We start from the raw sequence: 19,013 nt of genomic DNA, 5'->3' as shown, positions 1-19,013 counted from the left end.
TTTTTCACACAGTCGCTACAACTTCTAGACCTTGATTTGTCTTTATGACCAATAAGATATGATAAGGGCATTCAAGGACATATATATAAAAATATACAATGTAACCTAAAAATTATAATATGTAATTCTTTTCAGATGCCTATTTTGGGGATTACAAATCATGATAGAATTGATTACGTTGTCTAATTTAAATTTTGTACTTTAAGCTATTAATATAATTTATACAATTAAAAAATATATTACTTTTTTTATGTACATCGATTATTACTTGGTGGCACGACATTTGTCTTATAGTTTTGCATTCTACCTTTTAACAATAGATTTGTAATGTTAGTCACGTTTCATAGCATCCATAAAGGCAGTGAGTGTTTATTGTTGTTTTGGGATCGTACTACCATCGACCGTCCTGTATCAATATTTGTTCTGACCATGTGATCATAATGTCTCATCTACTACGTCAATAGATAATAAATCTATGACTGATGATATTAAGTATACTCGTAGATATAAATAAGTTAAAATGACAGTAGGTATAAATATAAACAATTGACTTTAAAATGACCGACGTTCTTTCAACCGATTTTATAGTACCACAGATAAGATAATATGACAAATGTACTTAGAACGAAATGAATATGAATATTATTTAACTATACACATTATTTTATTTATTAACGATATAAAAAGTTACAAGAACGTTTAGGTCACAAATAATTTCAAAATTATTTTGCGTGTACTGTACCAGAAAAATAAAAAAATTGATAAATCATTATCATTACATAGTATAAAACAAAGTCGCTGTCGTTGTCTGTTCGTCCCTATGTATGCTTAAATTTTTAAAACTACGCAACGGATTTTAGGGCGGTTTTTTTAAATAGATAGAGTGATTCAAGAGGAAGGTATTATATGTATAATTAATGTACACCCGGGCGAAGCCGGGGCGAGTAGGTAATTAATTATATATTTTTGTATTGAAAATATGCTTCTAAATTGCATAGTCTATGCCCTACGTCTTTAAGCTCCACAAAAATGTAATACGGAACCGTCCCTTGCTATCGGATTTTATACGTTCAATATAAACACAGGCAGACTGTACAACTGTACGTACATAAGTATGAGTAATATAATGTTTATTAAAACATTTACAGCGTATCCTTTCGCATGGTTAGTGCGTGGTAGTGTACTTAATTCAATATCTATGTAATTTAATTTTAAACTACAAATTATAAATTAAAAAATTATTTTTATAAGTTAACTAAAAAATATAAATTAAAAACATTGTCAAAATACAGAAGAATCAGAATAGTTGTGACAATGCTTTCCTTGGGAATAATATGTGCAGTGTTATTTTATTATACAGCTCAAATTCATCCTGTTTTACTCGTATTGTTATTAATTAGTATACCGAAGCATTTGTCTTTAATATTATGAAGATGTTGTAATAACAGGAGATTATTATTTATTAAACAAACAATAAACGTAAATGTTAAATGCGAGTGGGATTGTATAATAGTTTAAAAGAAATGGAAATGCAAAACAAACGGAAATGGGATAATAAAGAAAGTGATTAATATGAAGCATTGAAGATATTATAAGGTATATAAGATTAAATTATTGTTGGTCTATGCTCTCTATGATCAATAAATTATTGTGTTTTGCTGTCTTTGGTCTATAAACCATTATATTGTATAAATAAAATTTTACTTTGACTACATAATCACAAACATTTATGGAAAAAATAGAAAAGAAATAATAAAAAGTGACAATGTGGTTATAGATGGAAGAAGCAGTGAAGAAGGCTGCTTTGTGGCTAATACGGAATTAAATAATTCCTTCGCTAAAACAAAGTAAAAACTACAGTAGGTACAAAAATTTACAAAATAAATATAAAAGTGATAATTAACGTGGACTACGTAACAAATTCAACATCGCCAAGAAACTTGTATCAATTGACAGAAATGGACAGAAATATGGCTATTATTAATACCTATATGTATATAGGACCGTATATAAGGGTTATAAGATTACAATGTGTAATACAGTTTATCAAATGAAATAAATGTTATTAACATGATTGGACTTTATTATTAACAATATTGTTCTTGGAATTGAAGAGGACAGCATATATTAGTGAGGTAAATGCTAAAAACTGTACTAATGTTATGATTATTAAGTGCTAATAGATACTTAAATGTTTATTTTCATCATTAGCTCATCTCTACACATTGATATCCCAAAGAGACTTTAGACTTTATCTACCAGTATAAATATCTATGGCCAGTGTATTTTTGTTATAGATATAGACTGGTGTGTTCATCTATCTTATTTGTATGTGCTGATGTGACTGGAGAATGACAGCGTGAATGTGAAAGGACTGACTTCATATCCAATTCGGGCAAATTTACCAGTATACGTTTTGCTAAGTGGATTTTCAGGAAATTTTAATAATCCCGTGACGCCCTACAACGCTAAGTAATTACAATTGATTTTAAATGAAGCGTTATAATAAAATAGTCCTTTATACATTTTTAATTATTAATTTTTCCTATTTGGGTATTTTTTGATGAATTTTGAAGAAATTATGAGTAGTCTATTGTTTACAATGATTAGATAAAATTAAAACTTACTCCCCTTTACTGTCATCTAATATATTTATGATCCCACTTTATCTATTTATAAACAAATGCGGATTTATCTATAATACCTATTGCTGCTCTACTGCAGATAAAACGTTTTCATAGATAAGTCCGCGTTGTACGTATTCTATATCAATGTACTTAACTATTTTGTCATTATAATCGTAGATCGGCGTTGTACTCCAATTTCATGCATCCAGTCGCATGCATTGTTAGAATCAATGTTAGGAACAGGTTTGCTAACTTTACACAGCCTGCCAGCGCAGCGCAGCCTTGAATTGATAGTTTTGCTTTATTCATTATCTTTATTGATTTAGTCATTATAGGGGGTTATTAAAGGAATAAAAAATATTAAGGCTTGCTCTAAAATCGTTTCGGGCTACTACGATCTTGGGCTGATTGTAAGCACAGGGCGCAATAAATCTCCTTCAACTTTTTTTTTTGATGATACGGCAGGGAACTTCATGTAAATTAGGCCTTCGTTACAAATTCACCAGGAACTTATCACATGCGTTTCCAGGGGCAACATCATGGTGGCCAACTTGACATGGTATACTAGAGTTAACATATAATAAAAAAATAGTAGATAATGTACGGGAAAATTTATTTAGAATTTTCAATAGGTCAAAATCTTATACCACATTAAATCAATACCAAAATCTCATATTTAAACTTGCCATTATTACTTAATTTACTGTTATTATAGTAATGTGTGTGTTATTTGTCAAAATGTATTTTCGTATGAAATGTACCGAGTACAAAATATTTACCAATATTATTATTACCTATTCCTTCAATTTTAATATAACTTTTAGTACGCCCAAGTCGTAAGTTAACATTTCCTTGAGACGTCATAGTCTTGAAAAAATAATGACAATTTATACTCTTTAGTTTTCTGTTATTGTTATTCTGTACGTGTCACTAACTTATAAAAGACAATGGCTGGCAGTTTGTATTTTATTATAATTATCAATATGCGTCTTTTATGGTGCCACTGTGAAACAATACACTTTGTATATTAGGGCTATAGTTTTTTATTAGAGGTTTTCCAAACGATTTTAAAGAGAATATTCGATATAGCATATCTCCCACATTTAATTTTTAAAGTTCTGCTTAATTCCAGAATATGTAAGATTAAAAAAAGAAAAGAACACAAGTATTCTGGATATAACATTTAATACAGATCGGGCCTAGGTAAAACAATAGCGGTACATAAAACCGATTTCCTGAGTTACACCCACTTGTCCCAATATCTTTAATATTTTTTAACGTACCAACATATCTGTGTACCATAGGGGACAGTTTAATCACGAATCAAAACATTTTCAAAGAGATTTTACGCCAGGCAGGCGATCGGTCGGAAAAGTGAAAGCCTTTAGTAATGTAACTTAGGGACTATTCAAGTATTACGTAAGCAAATTTATTACAATTATTTACCCCCCATCCCCCTTGTCAGCAAAAAAACAATACATTAATTGAGAAATGTTTACGTAAGCATGGGGGGAGGGGGTAAGAGCTTTGCTTACTTTTTAGCAAAGACGATGTGAGGGTTGACATTTGCGTAAAAAAGTAAATAATTACCGATGACGTAATCATCATCTAGACTCCCCCCCCACCCCCCATGTCATCCAAAATAAGCAAAGCAAAGACCCCCCCCCCAAATAGTGCTTACGTAATACTTGAACGGCCCCTTACATACGAATATTACGCTAACCCTAAATTATAATAATAAATGGGACAATGGCAGGAAAATGATGATGATGTGCAACAGTACGCAAAAACCAAAAAATAGAGTGAGACAATTCTCTTGCTCGGTCGTATGAACTGATATGAAACAGATAATATAATAAAGAAGAAATATGCTGGCAAAACTCGATTACTCTAGGCTGTTCTATCATGATACGTACGTGTAACATTTCCTAAAGACCCAAGACTAAAAGCCGGCGTAGATGCTTCAGATAAGTTATAATATATATATAGTTATAATTGATGATAACAGATATATATTATAGTTTCTTATCATATTCCGTCACGGACCTAGCATTTAATAGATTATAGGATGAATTCAGATTTCATCCTTTATAAATCATTAATAAATAGTGGTATAGACAGCCCTGTACTATATGTAGGAATGTCATAGCTCTATTATGACAATAGGTATTTGGGTATGTATATAATATTCAATGAAATATAATAATTAATATTACTATTAATAATTAATATTATTCATTATTTCGTAAAATCTAATTCACATGTATAATTTATTCATGTTGGCCCAGACAAGACGTTTATGATATTTCATTTTTTTAATCATTTGGCACTAACAAGAAATTTGGTTGTTATTCATTATTCTTTTTTTCATACAGAAGATTACGATTATGATATTTTTATTTTTTCTTTTTCACATTGAAATTATTCCTATTATTCGGGTAAGAAGTTGAATACTTTGGTTTAGTAGTAGTGCTTATATAGTTATTTTTATTATGTAGTTGGGATGACAAAAAAGTTGACGGTTCAACTGATAGTATGTAGTATCCGTCGCTTATTTACGTGAACAGCACCTCGGTCACACGTCATCAAGTGACGTAACGGGATGACTGCGTTGCCATTCCATACGACGAAGATTTTAGGTTTTCATACCTCGTAATTTCACTGCCATTTGCCACTTTTTATCCGAATATGTTACTAAGATAACTGCTTGGCGGCTGCAGTAGGTGAGACAGATGGATTATACTTACTTAGTATACTTGTACTACGATAAAAAAATCGATTGTCGGTGGATTTATAATAAAACTACTATTAATCCCGGCTATACTCGACGACACGCGGCAGAAGACCGGATGTAACCTCATTTTGGCTAAGTTCCAAACGAAATCTGGTTTATAAATAAGATAAACATTAGTGAGAATTTAACTGGCATCCTTAAATCTCGATTACATCATCACTCCCACTTAGTAACAGTTACTCTGGAGTTTACTCTATAGCAAGTGTTGCCAAGTGTCATAACTTAGTATTTTTTAAATTCATGTCAAGATTTTTATCACCACGTTTGTTAATTTATATAAAACCACGTAAGTATTAAGGAATTTCCAAAATACAGTTACTGTATTTCCAATAGTGCTATGTCAGTATGTGAGACTTTAAGACTTTTTGAGACACATATTAAGTCTTTACTTATAAGTTGATTTCCTTATTATTATTAAATTATTTTTACATTAACTAATTACAAAATAATGTTAAAACTTTTGGTAGGTATACAACACAATATATTATAAATGTTATAATAATCTGAATTACTGACAATAACATATAGCATAATTTTATTTCTAGCTAGTTAGCTTAGCTACCTTTAACATCATGCCAATAGTACATATACACTTTCAAGAATTTATTATCACTAAATGTCTATTCAACTATGCAGCACTGCTGTTTATTTGTAAAACAGAAGACAATAAATACCCACTGAAATAAACTAGCTAACTGAAATCTTGTTTTGATCTTTACCTATTGTCTAGTAAAAATTTTGTGCAAACATTATTTCCACGATTTCAGAATAATTTATTTACTGAAGTATTTCAAATGACCACGATAACTTTTGGAACACATTTTTTATTTATTGAAACTTAAATTGTATAATTAATTAATTATTATCATAACATCATTATGATCAGAAGTTTCAGCTGTATGGTAATCGATCAATCTGAGCACACGCCCAATTAACAAAGACCTCTACTTTCTGCGCGAATGCATACATTAGAGTGGCCAAATTATATGTCATTATTCCCAAACATCCATCAGACCTGTGACACTAATTAGAATTTCTAATAACTCTATTACAAATGGCATAATGCTCATATCTACATACATCTGTATTTTGTTTCAAACATCTACAACATTTTAACTGTAAAATTACTCTTTATTTTAGTTAAACAATGCAATTTAGTTATTATTTTTAACCAACTTATAAAACAGAGGATTCTATGAACAATCGTAATTTATACATGTATGTATGTTCAGGATATAAATAATATCTACTCGATAATTCATAAAAGTCCATTCTTTGGGCAATCTGTAGAAGTAGTACTACATACCACAATTAAGATAGACATACTTAAATAGGTATATTTTTTCTATAATATTTATTGTTATCATCCAGACCATTACAAAGAAAATTATAGTGCTTATGATGTGTGACGATTGAACCTGTGACAATCAGTAATAAGACAGTGTACAAGTCGTTGGATCCCTTAAAATCATGATAGTATATTCCACAGCTAAAAATTTCCACCTATAGGTATTAGATAATAATTAGTTTAGTTAGTTTAGTTAGATAATTAACATTTGGCAAGGGTACCAGTGCCAAGCCGTTCATCAATGTAGGCATTTAATTTACTAACATCTGACGTCAATTTCTCACATCATCTCAGTTATACTTTACACAATATTGGGTTATACCGTCAAGTAAATATTATTGATGTGAAAAGTACGTAAATATACTAACTAATACTTCTGATATGTTTGTATTATTATTTTATTGTTTGCACACAACACTTGGAAATAGGGACTCGATTTCGATTGAAAAACTATTAATGTTGGACCCATTTGTCAGGGTAGGCTATATAAAATCTGCATCGGAGCATCAATAAAAAAGGTTGCAGAAGCGGATTTATTTATATTTATTTTTAATTTTTAAAGCTATTAGTCTATATATATATTTCATCGTTACGTTCTCGCTCTGTAATGCGACTATATTTTATTTCGTATAAAAGAAGTCTCTCTTATAAGAAATAACATATATTTTTTCAAAAGAGATTCATGAAGATACTTTATCCTACATCATAAACTAACTTTATGTTTATACTTTTATTGCTATGTCTATTTGGAGCTAAAATATCAAAGATATCCAAACATAACAACACAAGCGACCATCAAAATACCAATAATTTCAAAGCAGTGTAAAGGCTTCCACCCGTAATTTATAATTCACACTGTACCTACTTCAAAGCAAAGAAATGTTTATTCTATTTTGGACACCTGTCTTAGTTATGAGTCAACGGTTTTGTAGATAAATTCATTGTAATCGACATTTATTAGAAATGTGGTGTCATTGCCCTGTTGGTATATACATTAATTTCTTGATAATGACAAAAGGCGACGAAGGTACCTTAAATAATGTCAGTGTCAAAATTATTCAGTTTTTGAGAAAGAAAATAAATAATTATATCCACTTAAATATCTGTATAGAAAAAAATAATTTCTGATTTTTTTAACACTTTATGTAGGTATTACAAGATTAGATCTCCAGTGGTAGGTATGTTACAGATATTAATCTATGTATCGGCTCTATTACTTTATATAAAAAACGATGCATCCAATTCGGGTTGTCATTCAGGGTAGGGTTCGCTAGGGACGATCAGCAACGCGATGGACCGACCAAGATGAAGCAGCGATAGGTTGTCCACTCTACTTGTGTACCAGAAATGGCGACTTCTCGTAAGGCGGATAACATCTGCCTCTCACTCTACTATATAAGGACTACGACTGTGCTATCAAGAGGGTATAGAATAAGAACTATTAAATTAGTTAGGCATTTTCCCGATGTTTGGTAGCTTTAGATATTTAGTAACTAGTTCTCCCGAAATCCTTCTAGTAATTAAAGCTAGGAACTTCGATAATCATAGAAAAAAAGATGAGTTATGACACTTTGAACAAAAAACTATAAATTAATAATACATAGAAATCATACATAAAAATATTTATCGTGCATAGCAATCATACTAATGAATATAAATGTTTGTGTCGTGCGAGAATCAAATCGATGAACTTCGGTAGCTGACTACAAGTCTACTAATTAGTTAGACCACCCAGACATATTCTTCTCTAAATGTAATAAAATATTGTTCATATATAGAAATAACCGTAATAGTAATTTAAAATTGACACTTCACTACACAATATAAGTATGTAAAGAATTTGCAAAAAAAAACAAACACAATTTTAAGTAAAGTCTACCACAATAAATGAGTGAAATCTATACCCCAAATCCGATATTTTATTTTGGAGTCATATTGTCTCTATTAATAAAATTCAATAATCTCAATATTACGAAAAACTCCATTATGATTTTATCTTTTAAAGGTGATTTCTCAAATATTGAAAATTTTTAGTCGCAATTTATTATAGAGCGAATTTAAAAGTTCTAGACTTTATCTAGAACTTTGAAGTAATTATAGACACAGCTAATAATTTAAAATATAAAAAAGCAGTAGAACAACTTTTGTCCCCGTTTGACACACGCCTGACAAATCCAAGTAACAAATAAAGTTTTTTACTAATCGCCTTTTATTTTTAACAGGCGTTTAACATATACAGTTAACAATAAATATAATTCGGCGCAGCTGTTTATAGAGATTATCTCCTATTATCTATTTATAGAAATGAAATGTGAAATCCATTTGCGTATACAAACATGAGAGTTATTACGAAATCTATATGGTAGGAAAGTTTTCATCATAGAATGGTGCTTTCATCTACACTTACAGTATTGGTGGCCTAGGTGATCTAGCGGTTTAGCACACCGCTTTACTTCCGATGATCGCAGGTTCGATTCCTCACACGGTGCAAACATATTTATTCATGAGTATGATTGTGTACATCGGTCAGGGTGTTTTCGGAGAATATTATGCATGTATTATAAAAAAAATATCTAAGTATTTATATCAGTTATCTAGTATCCATAACACAAATTCTGCCTACCGAGCGACTAGATGGCGCTTGTCCAGGGTTATTTAATTATTATTATTATTAGCATATATTAGCGGGGTACCAAACGATGTTGGGATGAGCATGAAGTCAGGTTATTGTGTCAGTCCATTGTGGCGAATTAGGAATTAAAGTGGATGGTTAAATGGGCACTATGCACATAATTGAACTGAGCAACATTTTATCTTGATACGAGTATTCGTGTTTTCCGACATTAAATTAATGTCAGAAGACTGTTTACTCTCATTATATTTATAAATCTTCCGGCGTAATGGAAGATAAAAAATATAACATGCACGCCTGTGTTTTATAAAGTACTTATGGCGTCTATTTAAATACATGACCAATGTCATTGATATTGAGTTATAAGTAGATAGAATATGTATATCATCCCATAATATCTTAATATAGATTTTTTCTATACGACTGTTAATGGCCCACCTAATGGAAAGCAAAATATACAGTAGTAACCATAACTAATATTATACCGATAGAGTTTTAAAAAAAATCTGCATTGGTACCTTATTCTCAGGTTGCTTTGTAACTTTTGTTGGACGGCGAGATAATGAAGTAAATACGCAAATCATCTTAGTCCACCGGAATGGCAACGCATGGTATAATGTGCGATAAAACGCGGTACTCGGTGATGTTTGCCAATTACCACCAAGTAATCCGACAGCTTGATGCCAAAACAGATACATAATTGAAAAGAGAGAATACAAACATGTGTTCCAATAGGTTTGCCATTCAACCCTTTTTCAAATATGATTTTCATACACGAAACTATTGTGCACAGCAATAGAAGGGGTTATTAGTAAGTTGGTAATTACTAATTCCTTTGCTGTGTAGTAACTATTAGGTCTATCTCCACACAGTCTAGAGTGGAAACCAATGAGGTTACCTAATTGTTGTTGAATTTACAATTTGATTAGACCCTTATCATAAAAATCATCGATATTCATTTGTATATAACAAAGATATCATATCATACTCAAAAGCATATCGTGGAACGAGCTTTTCCTTCTGGAGATTGGTTCATAAAACTATTTTTTATTTAAAGAGTGAAAACGGAAGTCTGATTGGTGGACTATTTTTATTTCATAGCGTTGCGATTTCCTAGAACGATGTCATTTCCGCAGTTGTTCGTTTCAATTACATAAAAAACATGTTTTTATATTATATGAAAAATATTTTCACAGTAAATCCATTATTAAACTTTTGTATGCATTTGCTGTAATCAGGAGGTACATTATTCCAGTAAATATGTTCAAAATATATAAATCCTCTGAACCCCTTAAAATACTTTATTTACGCTATAATTTTAATATTTAACTTTCCATTCATGCGAAATATTCTATTTAGGCACAGAAAAATAAATGAAACTAATAATAAAGATCTAAACAGAAAATTTATTGTGTACTATTTCGGCTAACTAATAGCCCTTAAGAATATTTAAGTAAAAAAAATATAAAACAATAAAAGCTTTTTGCTATATTAGATAACGTATTTTATGCAGATTTTTTTAAAACAACTCCTAAATTCTACTCTTAAATGTAAGTATCTGTGACTAGGTTTTGTACTATATCAGTTCATTAATTTAGTTCAATAATATTTTATTTTACTACGATTGCCATGATTCAACTCGGCTTTTATGGAAGTTTTTAAATATTATTTGTATAATAACCTAAACGTTTTAAAAAAAATCTTTGAGATCAATACTCATGAACCTCACATTAGATTTATGTTAAATCTTCGAGAAATCGCTTGTTTTATCATAATATCATATTAATTTTAACTATATTTAATTATCATTTAACTATAGCTATTGAAAACTTTCAGGATTCAAGTTTGTCATGGTAGGTGTTTTGAAATTGTATAACATACGTATGTTGTTTATAATAATGATGCCATATTATACAATTTTATGTTTACAGTAGATACAAAATAAATACGTGAAGCCGCCCGCCCCCGCGGCGAAGTCGCTGGGCGGGCGAATAGATCGGTCGACCAGTTCATTCTACGAACCCGTCGCGAAAGCTCGTCCAACAGTTTAGTGAATTTGAAGAAACTTCATCGGACCTGAATTAAAATGCCTGTATGTATGACTGACTTTGCTATTTCGAATTAATAAAAAATAATACCAAATTCAATAATATTTTTATAAATTCTATATTTAAAAAGTATAATGCTTTTAAGTATTAAATTAATGTTAGTGCTTTTCACTTTCAACTAATTTATTGGGATCGTGAGATGTCATCGAGACAAACGTCTGACGTCAATGGTAGAGATTAGGCGCGCGCGCAGCTGCCCCAACTCAATCGTTCAGTTTTCCAGAAACTACATTATGATAGCACTAACAGTTACGAAATGTTATTTTTGGATGCTGGAATCAGCCTGTACACCCATCAAACGACTTGGCACTGGAACTGATGTTTTATGGCCGTCGTTCAAAAGCTGCATGTGTTCAAATTTTTAAAGCATCAGTAAGAATGTGGAAAACTGACTCTTATTACTAGCTGGTTTATGACAAACTATTTTAACGCTTTGCTTGATTAGTGACGTATGTTTAGAAATAATGATAATCGTATATGCTACGTAGGTTTGGAATCAATCCATGATATGATTTTTCTCGGAAGAAAAAAATTGACAACAAATATAGAAATATTTTTATTCTTATTTTTACGTCTAAAGTAATAGTTTAAAAGTAGAACCAGAAATTCCAAGAGAATTAAACTTTAATTAAACGTTAGTTTTTGTTAAAATTATGAATATCTTTGACAGGCCAGGAATAAGGAACAGGAACAGGAAGTCCTAACCTGGATCTCCGAGGTACTTGGGGAATCTTTACCTAATGGAGATTATGAAGATATACTAAAAAATGGAGTAATTCTTTGTAAATTGATCAACAAACTTGCCCCAGGATCTGTTAAGAAGATACAAGAAAAGGGAACAAATTTCCAGCTCATGGAAAATATTCAAAGGTAAATGATACTGGTCACAATTCAAATTTATTTAAACGGCTTGTCTTGACAGCTAGAGAGAACCGAGTGCCAAAAGCAAAACTCTACATCTCTTGATTTAGATTCATTAATATCTAGTTTCATTCATGTAGCATCTGTCTCTGTTCTTATAACTCATAATTTGTCCCAATTACTGGACAGGATCTAGACCTCTTACTAGCATTGTTTATCCTTTCACATGTGTTTGACTCAAAATATTAAAGATACCTGTTTCTCATTTGCGAACTAAACTTATATTATTATATTGCAGTTTATTTAAATGCTTAATTTAATATATTTCAGGTTCCAAGCTGGCATTAAGAAGTACGGAGTGCCAGAGGAAGAAATTTTCCAAACAGCTGATCTTTTTGAAAGGCGTAACATCCCACAAGTTACTCTTTGCTTGTATTCGTTAGGCAGAATTGTAAGTTCTGTTTTTTAAATCTTTTTCTAATATATTAATCAATTATAAAATGAAAGTTATCATTAATATCTAATTAATATTCCAGACTCAGAAGCACCCAGAGTACAATGGTCCACAACTTGGACCCAAAATGGCTGAGAAGAATGAGCGCACCTTCACCGAAGAACAACTTAGAGCACACAATGCCGAATTAAACCTTCAAATGGGATTCAATAAGGGAGCCTCGCAATCTGGCCACGGTGGTTTCGGCAACACTCGTCACATGTAAATGCTTCATAAAATATATAGGTATCTGAGACCAATGCCGATGTATTCGGAGTTAGCCAGTATTTTTTTAAAAGTGAATTTAGACTGAACGACTAAATGTCACAGAATAAAAACTAGAATTTTGCAAGAACACAGAATTAGACAGTTTGAAATTGCAAGAACAACGAAAATGCACAAATTGTTCATAGCAGTACAGTTTAGAAACTAGAAAACTACTACTAAATGATAAATTCATACGCAGGATGATCTTCCGAATACTACTTTTATTTTTTATGTTGTTTGAATGGCATTGTGCGATATTAGATAAAAACATTTGATGAGTCTAAATTCACTATAAGATATGTTTATTCCATTCTTAATTTTTGCTATTGTGAACTCGAGGCAAACTTTCAATTCTCTTAAATTTCCTTCTTCAATGCCTGCTTAACAACGTCAAAGATTGTGTGATAGAACAATTACTGTATTGTATGTATCTAATTAGAATTAATATCTAACAAAGGCTATTTTTATTAAGATTTTTTACGACTATTGTGTAATTTTTGTAAATATTTAACATTATTTATTAAACGTTGTTTCTAAGGAATTTTTTGTTTCATTTTTATTATTGTAGAGTTAAAAAATATGTATTTTGGATAATTAGTACAAATAAATAATTATACTATTAGATTGTTCATCCAAGTGATCAGATATAAGTTTTTTAATTATTATAATAATATTTTGGTGTAAAATTTTATACCACGTTATTTGAATATCATTACCTATTCGTATCTAGTAAAAGATACCTATAAGATATATGTTTTGTACAATTTATGTGAATATATGGTAAACCAGGTGTCAGCTCATCTGATGGTAAGTGGTATCTGTCAGCTATATATAGGTACAGTACTGACATTACGTTATCAACATACATGTATACATTACGAGATTGCAGCGACTTTACAGTCTACCACGGAAAAGAAATATATTTGTATATTTATATGTTTAGTAAGTACACTATAATACAGTGACACATATAGTAAAATAACAGGTAGACATCGCCATGGGACTTTTTGATGTCGCATTTGTGTATATTATAAATAATATTATAGCTACAAAGTTGTTAAAAAAACATAAATTTAAAATATAGCTTTAAGCATCTCCTACTACTTTCCTTTTCCTACTACTGTTGCGTGAATTTTAAGTACCACACGGAAAATTTCCATCGAATAGCTAGAACATGATCCGTGTCAAAATACATCAAAATACATTTCTGTTATGAATTATAAACAACTTCAATAACGCATATTTTGCGTTTAATTTGATTGATGGGTATGTTTATTCATGTATACATTACTAGTACTCATTACTCCATCGGTGTTGCTGTAAGTAATATTAATAAATATTTTATACATTAATTTTACAGTACGTAATCGTAATTTTAAAATTATTAGGTTATAGAGAATATATCTAATTTATTATACGTTCTAAATGAAATTTCCGAAGATAACAAACCAAAATTTTCCAACAAATCGAATGTTACAGCAAGAATTTTTAATTTCAGAAATGATATTTTATAACATGTTCTGTATTTAAACACGTACGAAAATAAATGTGATGATAAATGTGTCGGTTCAGATCTGTCGTCCCTTAATTATCTTGTCGTATACATTAGTTTGGCCGCGTAAGATGTAATTTATATAACAATGCCAAAAGTACATATTGAAAGGTGTAAGTATATTGTAGAAGGTACTCAAAGTAAAGTACTCTGACCCCAGAAATTGTGCTAGAACCTATAAACGTCCATTGGTTCATATTTTTTCTACGATGTATATTTTCTACCTATAACCAAATACGAAACGTACGAGTGGTCCACGAGACAAAAATGTTTAGAGACTACTAAACTATTGCTATAATACAAATAATCCCAACCAATGTTATCAAATAGCGTTTAAATTTTAACCATTAATAAAGTTTACTTTAGATAAGGAGTTAATGGTAATTCTGCAGCTAAGCACACTACTACAGACATAACAACTTAGTCTTTAGGTATGCAACACGTGAGAGATACTCTGATCTGTGGTACATGTATATTGACGAAGGTTACCACTTCCATCATATAACTTTTTGTATTTCATTCAAAAACAAACAACTAAATAAAGAATAGAGCTTCACTTTGTGAGTGATCAACAATGATTTCATTTGCGTAACAACCCAAAAGTGAAATCAACACTGTGGTAAAGCTTGGTTATGCTACAAACTGTATACTGAGTGGGAGTGACTTTCAGCGTTATGAGAGTAAATTTCAGTTATTAAATAAAGTAAGTATATTTATTTTAAATTCTACAATATATTGCTATTATCCCTTAAAAACATGTAATTGTTCCATAAATAATCTCAATATTTAATTTTTTTTTTCTCAGACTAAAATTTAACTTTGATGTTTTATTGATTTATATGGGACCTACTAAAAATATTAGCATAATTAAAGGTCATTCAACCTTCCCATTCAACAATGTAGTTTTACATTGTCACTTGTGAAGTTGTGACACTTGGGGGCAATAAAATTAGTTTTATATTCACAGAAATAGCTTTGACTCGTAGTGCGGTTTGTGGCAATCATTTAGATGTTCTATTTGGGTGATTAAAACATAAAACAATATTTTTTTTAAATTCTCCCATTCATTCATATGACAACAGTAAGAATAATGAAGTATTATTGCATTTATGACAGAAGCGATGTATAAAGACAAGAAAGAGAATAATGTTCTCTTTCTTTTCTCGTTACCTATAAGATAGGACATACGAATACACAAAACTGTGACTCCTGTGCCTAAATAATCCGCGGGGCTTATAGCATTCTTTCAAGAGGTCCATGGTTTGATCTCGGTTTCTAAGTGAGAGTTTAAAAAACTAGTTCCACTTATAACAAATCTTCTTATACTCTGTTTAGACTTTGACAAATAAAGAAAAACACCTAATTTATATATTATGAGTGTGAGCGACCTCTTATTCATTTGTTACTCTTATTATTGGGCTAAACAATTACATAATATTAAAAAATAATATCTAGGTTTAACAACAACTATACATATCTCATACATAATCAGAAACAGTAAATAAGAGTCACTATTCCGTGTTACAGATATTTATAGTTATTTATTCATAGCTTAGCTGTTTACCGCGAATTCTCCAGCTTTTATGAAGATCATTGATAGCCTATGTACATTCTCATATCTTCATAATATAATCTATTCTATTAGGATAGTTCACTCCTTTAGATGTAAATAGTTACAAACAGTCAGACATACAGACACACATCAAAATTTATAATACATATTAGTAAACCAAATGGTCTCGGTTTCGAAAAACAAACGCAATTAAAACATTTAGATCAATAAAGGATCGCTAATTCAATATCTCACTATTATAATGCTTCAGTACATCTGTATGTCATCTAACACCTTCTAAACAGCGGGACCTATTTGGATAAAATTTTGCGTGTATCTATATAATTGTAGTAATAACCTATACTACATACTTTAATAGGTTCCTGGATGTTTTGAAAACACAAATAGACACTCGTAATTGATAGGCGGCGCTGTTTTTCCAGGCAGGACAACATCTGCTAAGTCTGCTCGTATATATTATACGTAACATTAAAGTTATTTTCCTTTTATAATGAAGGTCAAATATCCTGTTTACATCTTGGCCATCAAGATAATCAACTATTATTTATTACAGTTAGATAATGGTTTTATGATATTACTACTATTAATATTTTAATTAAAACGCAATGTTGATACATGATTGTTGTTGATTATGTAATTAGATTTTATATTACACATTAAGTGCATATAGTCTTGTTGCAAGTTATTGAGTTATTTTTTTCTATAAATATATAAACGTTGACAAGTCACAGCGCCATCTAGTCTCATCATAAGCAGTGCATTTATACAGGCACAAGGCAATTGTTAGACATAATACGTTTTGGTTCTAAATATATACATAAGATTTATGCATATATTAGGCGCATTGGTAACAAAAATAAAGTAATTTATACTTAATGCTGCTTCATAACAACTATAATAACGCAAGATGACAATGTGATATTCAATATATAAACCATAAAAGTTAATGAATTATAAGTACTGCTTTTAATCCATACAATATCTCTATCAAACAGTCAAAAACAAAATATCTTTATTTAATGTAGGTCTATCACTGGCTTTTATGATATGTCAAATCTACCGTCAGTTCGGAGTGCTTTCGAGTTGAGAAGAACTGACGAGAAACTCAGGTCATCAGCAATATACATATATATAACATAGGAAAACAATTAAACAAGCACAAACAGATAGCGTCATTAAGATAATACACACACCGAAATAATCTACAAAGTGAGTTGCTTGGTAACTGAAGTTGGTAAGTTTATATGAAATCTAAGGTACTAGGACGTTTTGTATATCTTACCTTATAGTATATGGACGCTAGATATTATTCGAATTTATTTAATTTTAAAGATTGTTAAAAACGTGATAGGAACACGTATAAAATATTACTATAATTTGTATTGTGCGGGGATTGAAGCCATGGCAATCGAAAAGTAAGGCAGTGTACTAAACCACTTGATCATTGTAGTCTTAGATTAGAAATGGTCAGAAAATCGCACCCACACTCTATTATTACGATGTAAACTTTGATATCTATCTATCTCTAATAAATCGTCTGCGTCGGTACCTCAGTCTCACCTATTTAAGTTTCACCACCATACAGTTTGCTACGTACCTAAGCTATGATTTGGTTGAACGGTGAGATAAGGTAAATTACAGGATAAGAGGCATGACTTAATACTCCGAAATAATAACGGATAGTCAAAGGCGTCATTGAATCTCTTTGGTTGTATCTAAGGCGTCATGTGATAACGTAATGATGTAGTGCTGTTCATGTATATAGGCAACGGTTACCACTTACCACCAAGTCAGTAGAGCGTCAACTTGTTTACCATTCAAATTACATAAAGAAATATGGTTTTTAATCTTAAGTACCTAGCCAAAAAATGGCATATTACCCACACTCCAGAAAAATGTATGTTCTTTCCATCACACGCGTGGGCTCTGTGACTGTTTGTCTTGACTGTCAGCCAACAGTTAGATTTATCCCAGCATGACAGACTACGGTCATACTTTATATTTGTACACTAATTATGGATGAACTTAATTTAGGTAATTAGTCCAAGGTTGAATAATAGATTCACAATTTTGTTTCACCTAGCCTCTATGTTTATAGCTCAAAGGCAAGGCTAAATAGACTAGGCTTCTCTCGCGTTCGTGTCTGTCGCGTGTGTATCTTATATATATAATAAAAAGGTGAAAGTTATATCATATTAATCGAAAGAACTAAAACGTTGTGAATACTATTATGAAGTCTTTTTTAATTTAATAAATTAATTTTAATTAAGAAATAAAAAGAAATTGAGTCGTTTAAGGGTATTTTGATAAAGTCGAACGTCAGAATTAAGACAAAAATGTAAGTTAGAATATATCTGACTGTCGATGTTGATTTTGTACAGTCATCTACGTGGCTACCTATATCATACCTATTTCAGCCACTAAGCATCTTGCTACGTTTTGGTTTAAAGGCTGGAATGCGGCAGTGAAAATTCAGAGTACCGAGCATGGAGTACACCTTAATTGATCAGAATGGCTACGCAAAAGTGTTAACCGGACGTCACATACCCACTCGATTACATTACAGGCAAACGACTGTCATTTTCCATCTGGTGGACCATCTGCTTGTTCATCATACCAGTTAAAAAAGATACATCTATTTTAAAGATGTATAAAAAAATCTGTCAGTCATTTTCATTATACAGTAAGTACAGTTTGCCAATTTTAGTTTAATACATAAATTATAATTATTTATGTACATATTTATATAAATTTAGTC

The 19,013-nt window shown here is 30.7% G+C and overlaps 2 protein-coding genes across 2 annotated transcripts in view; one reads left to right on the top strand and one right to left on the bottom strand.

The window, feature by feature from the left end:
* The window catches only part of LOC131849386 (muscle-specific protein 20-like), a 31,711-nt gene that overhangs the window by 3,542 nt on the left and 9,156 nt on the right, over positions 1–19,013 (bottom strand). The window lies entirely within an intron of this gene.
* Positions 1,138–13,664, top strand: LOC131849387 (myophilin). The gene is made up of 5 exons (XM_059199455.1): positions 1,138–2,135; positions 11,333–11,493; positions 12,180–12,379; positions 12,701–12,821; positions 12,907–13,664. The coding sequence occupies exons 2-5, from the start codon at positions 11,488–11,490 to the stop codon at positions 13,087–13,089; spliced, it is 510 nt and encodes a 169-aa protein (XP_059055438.1). The 5' UTR covers positions 1,138–2,135; positions 11,333–11,487; the 3' UTR covers positions 13,090–13,664.

Source organism: Achroia grisella, unplaced genomic scaffold, assembly GCF_030625045.1.
Source record: "Achroia grisella isolate CSIRO2021 unplaced genomic scaffold, CSIRO_AGI_Agris_v1 utg642, whole genome shotgun sequence".
NCBI lineage: Eukaryota > Metazoa > Arthropoda > Insecta > Lepidoptera > Pyralidae > Achroia > Achroia grisella.
The sequence above is the reverse complement of the archived record's forward strand: the minus strand, read 5'-3'. Positions and strand labels throughout refer to the sequence as shown.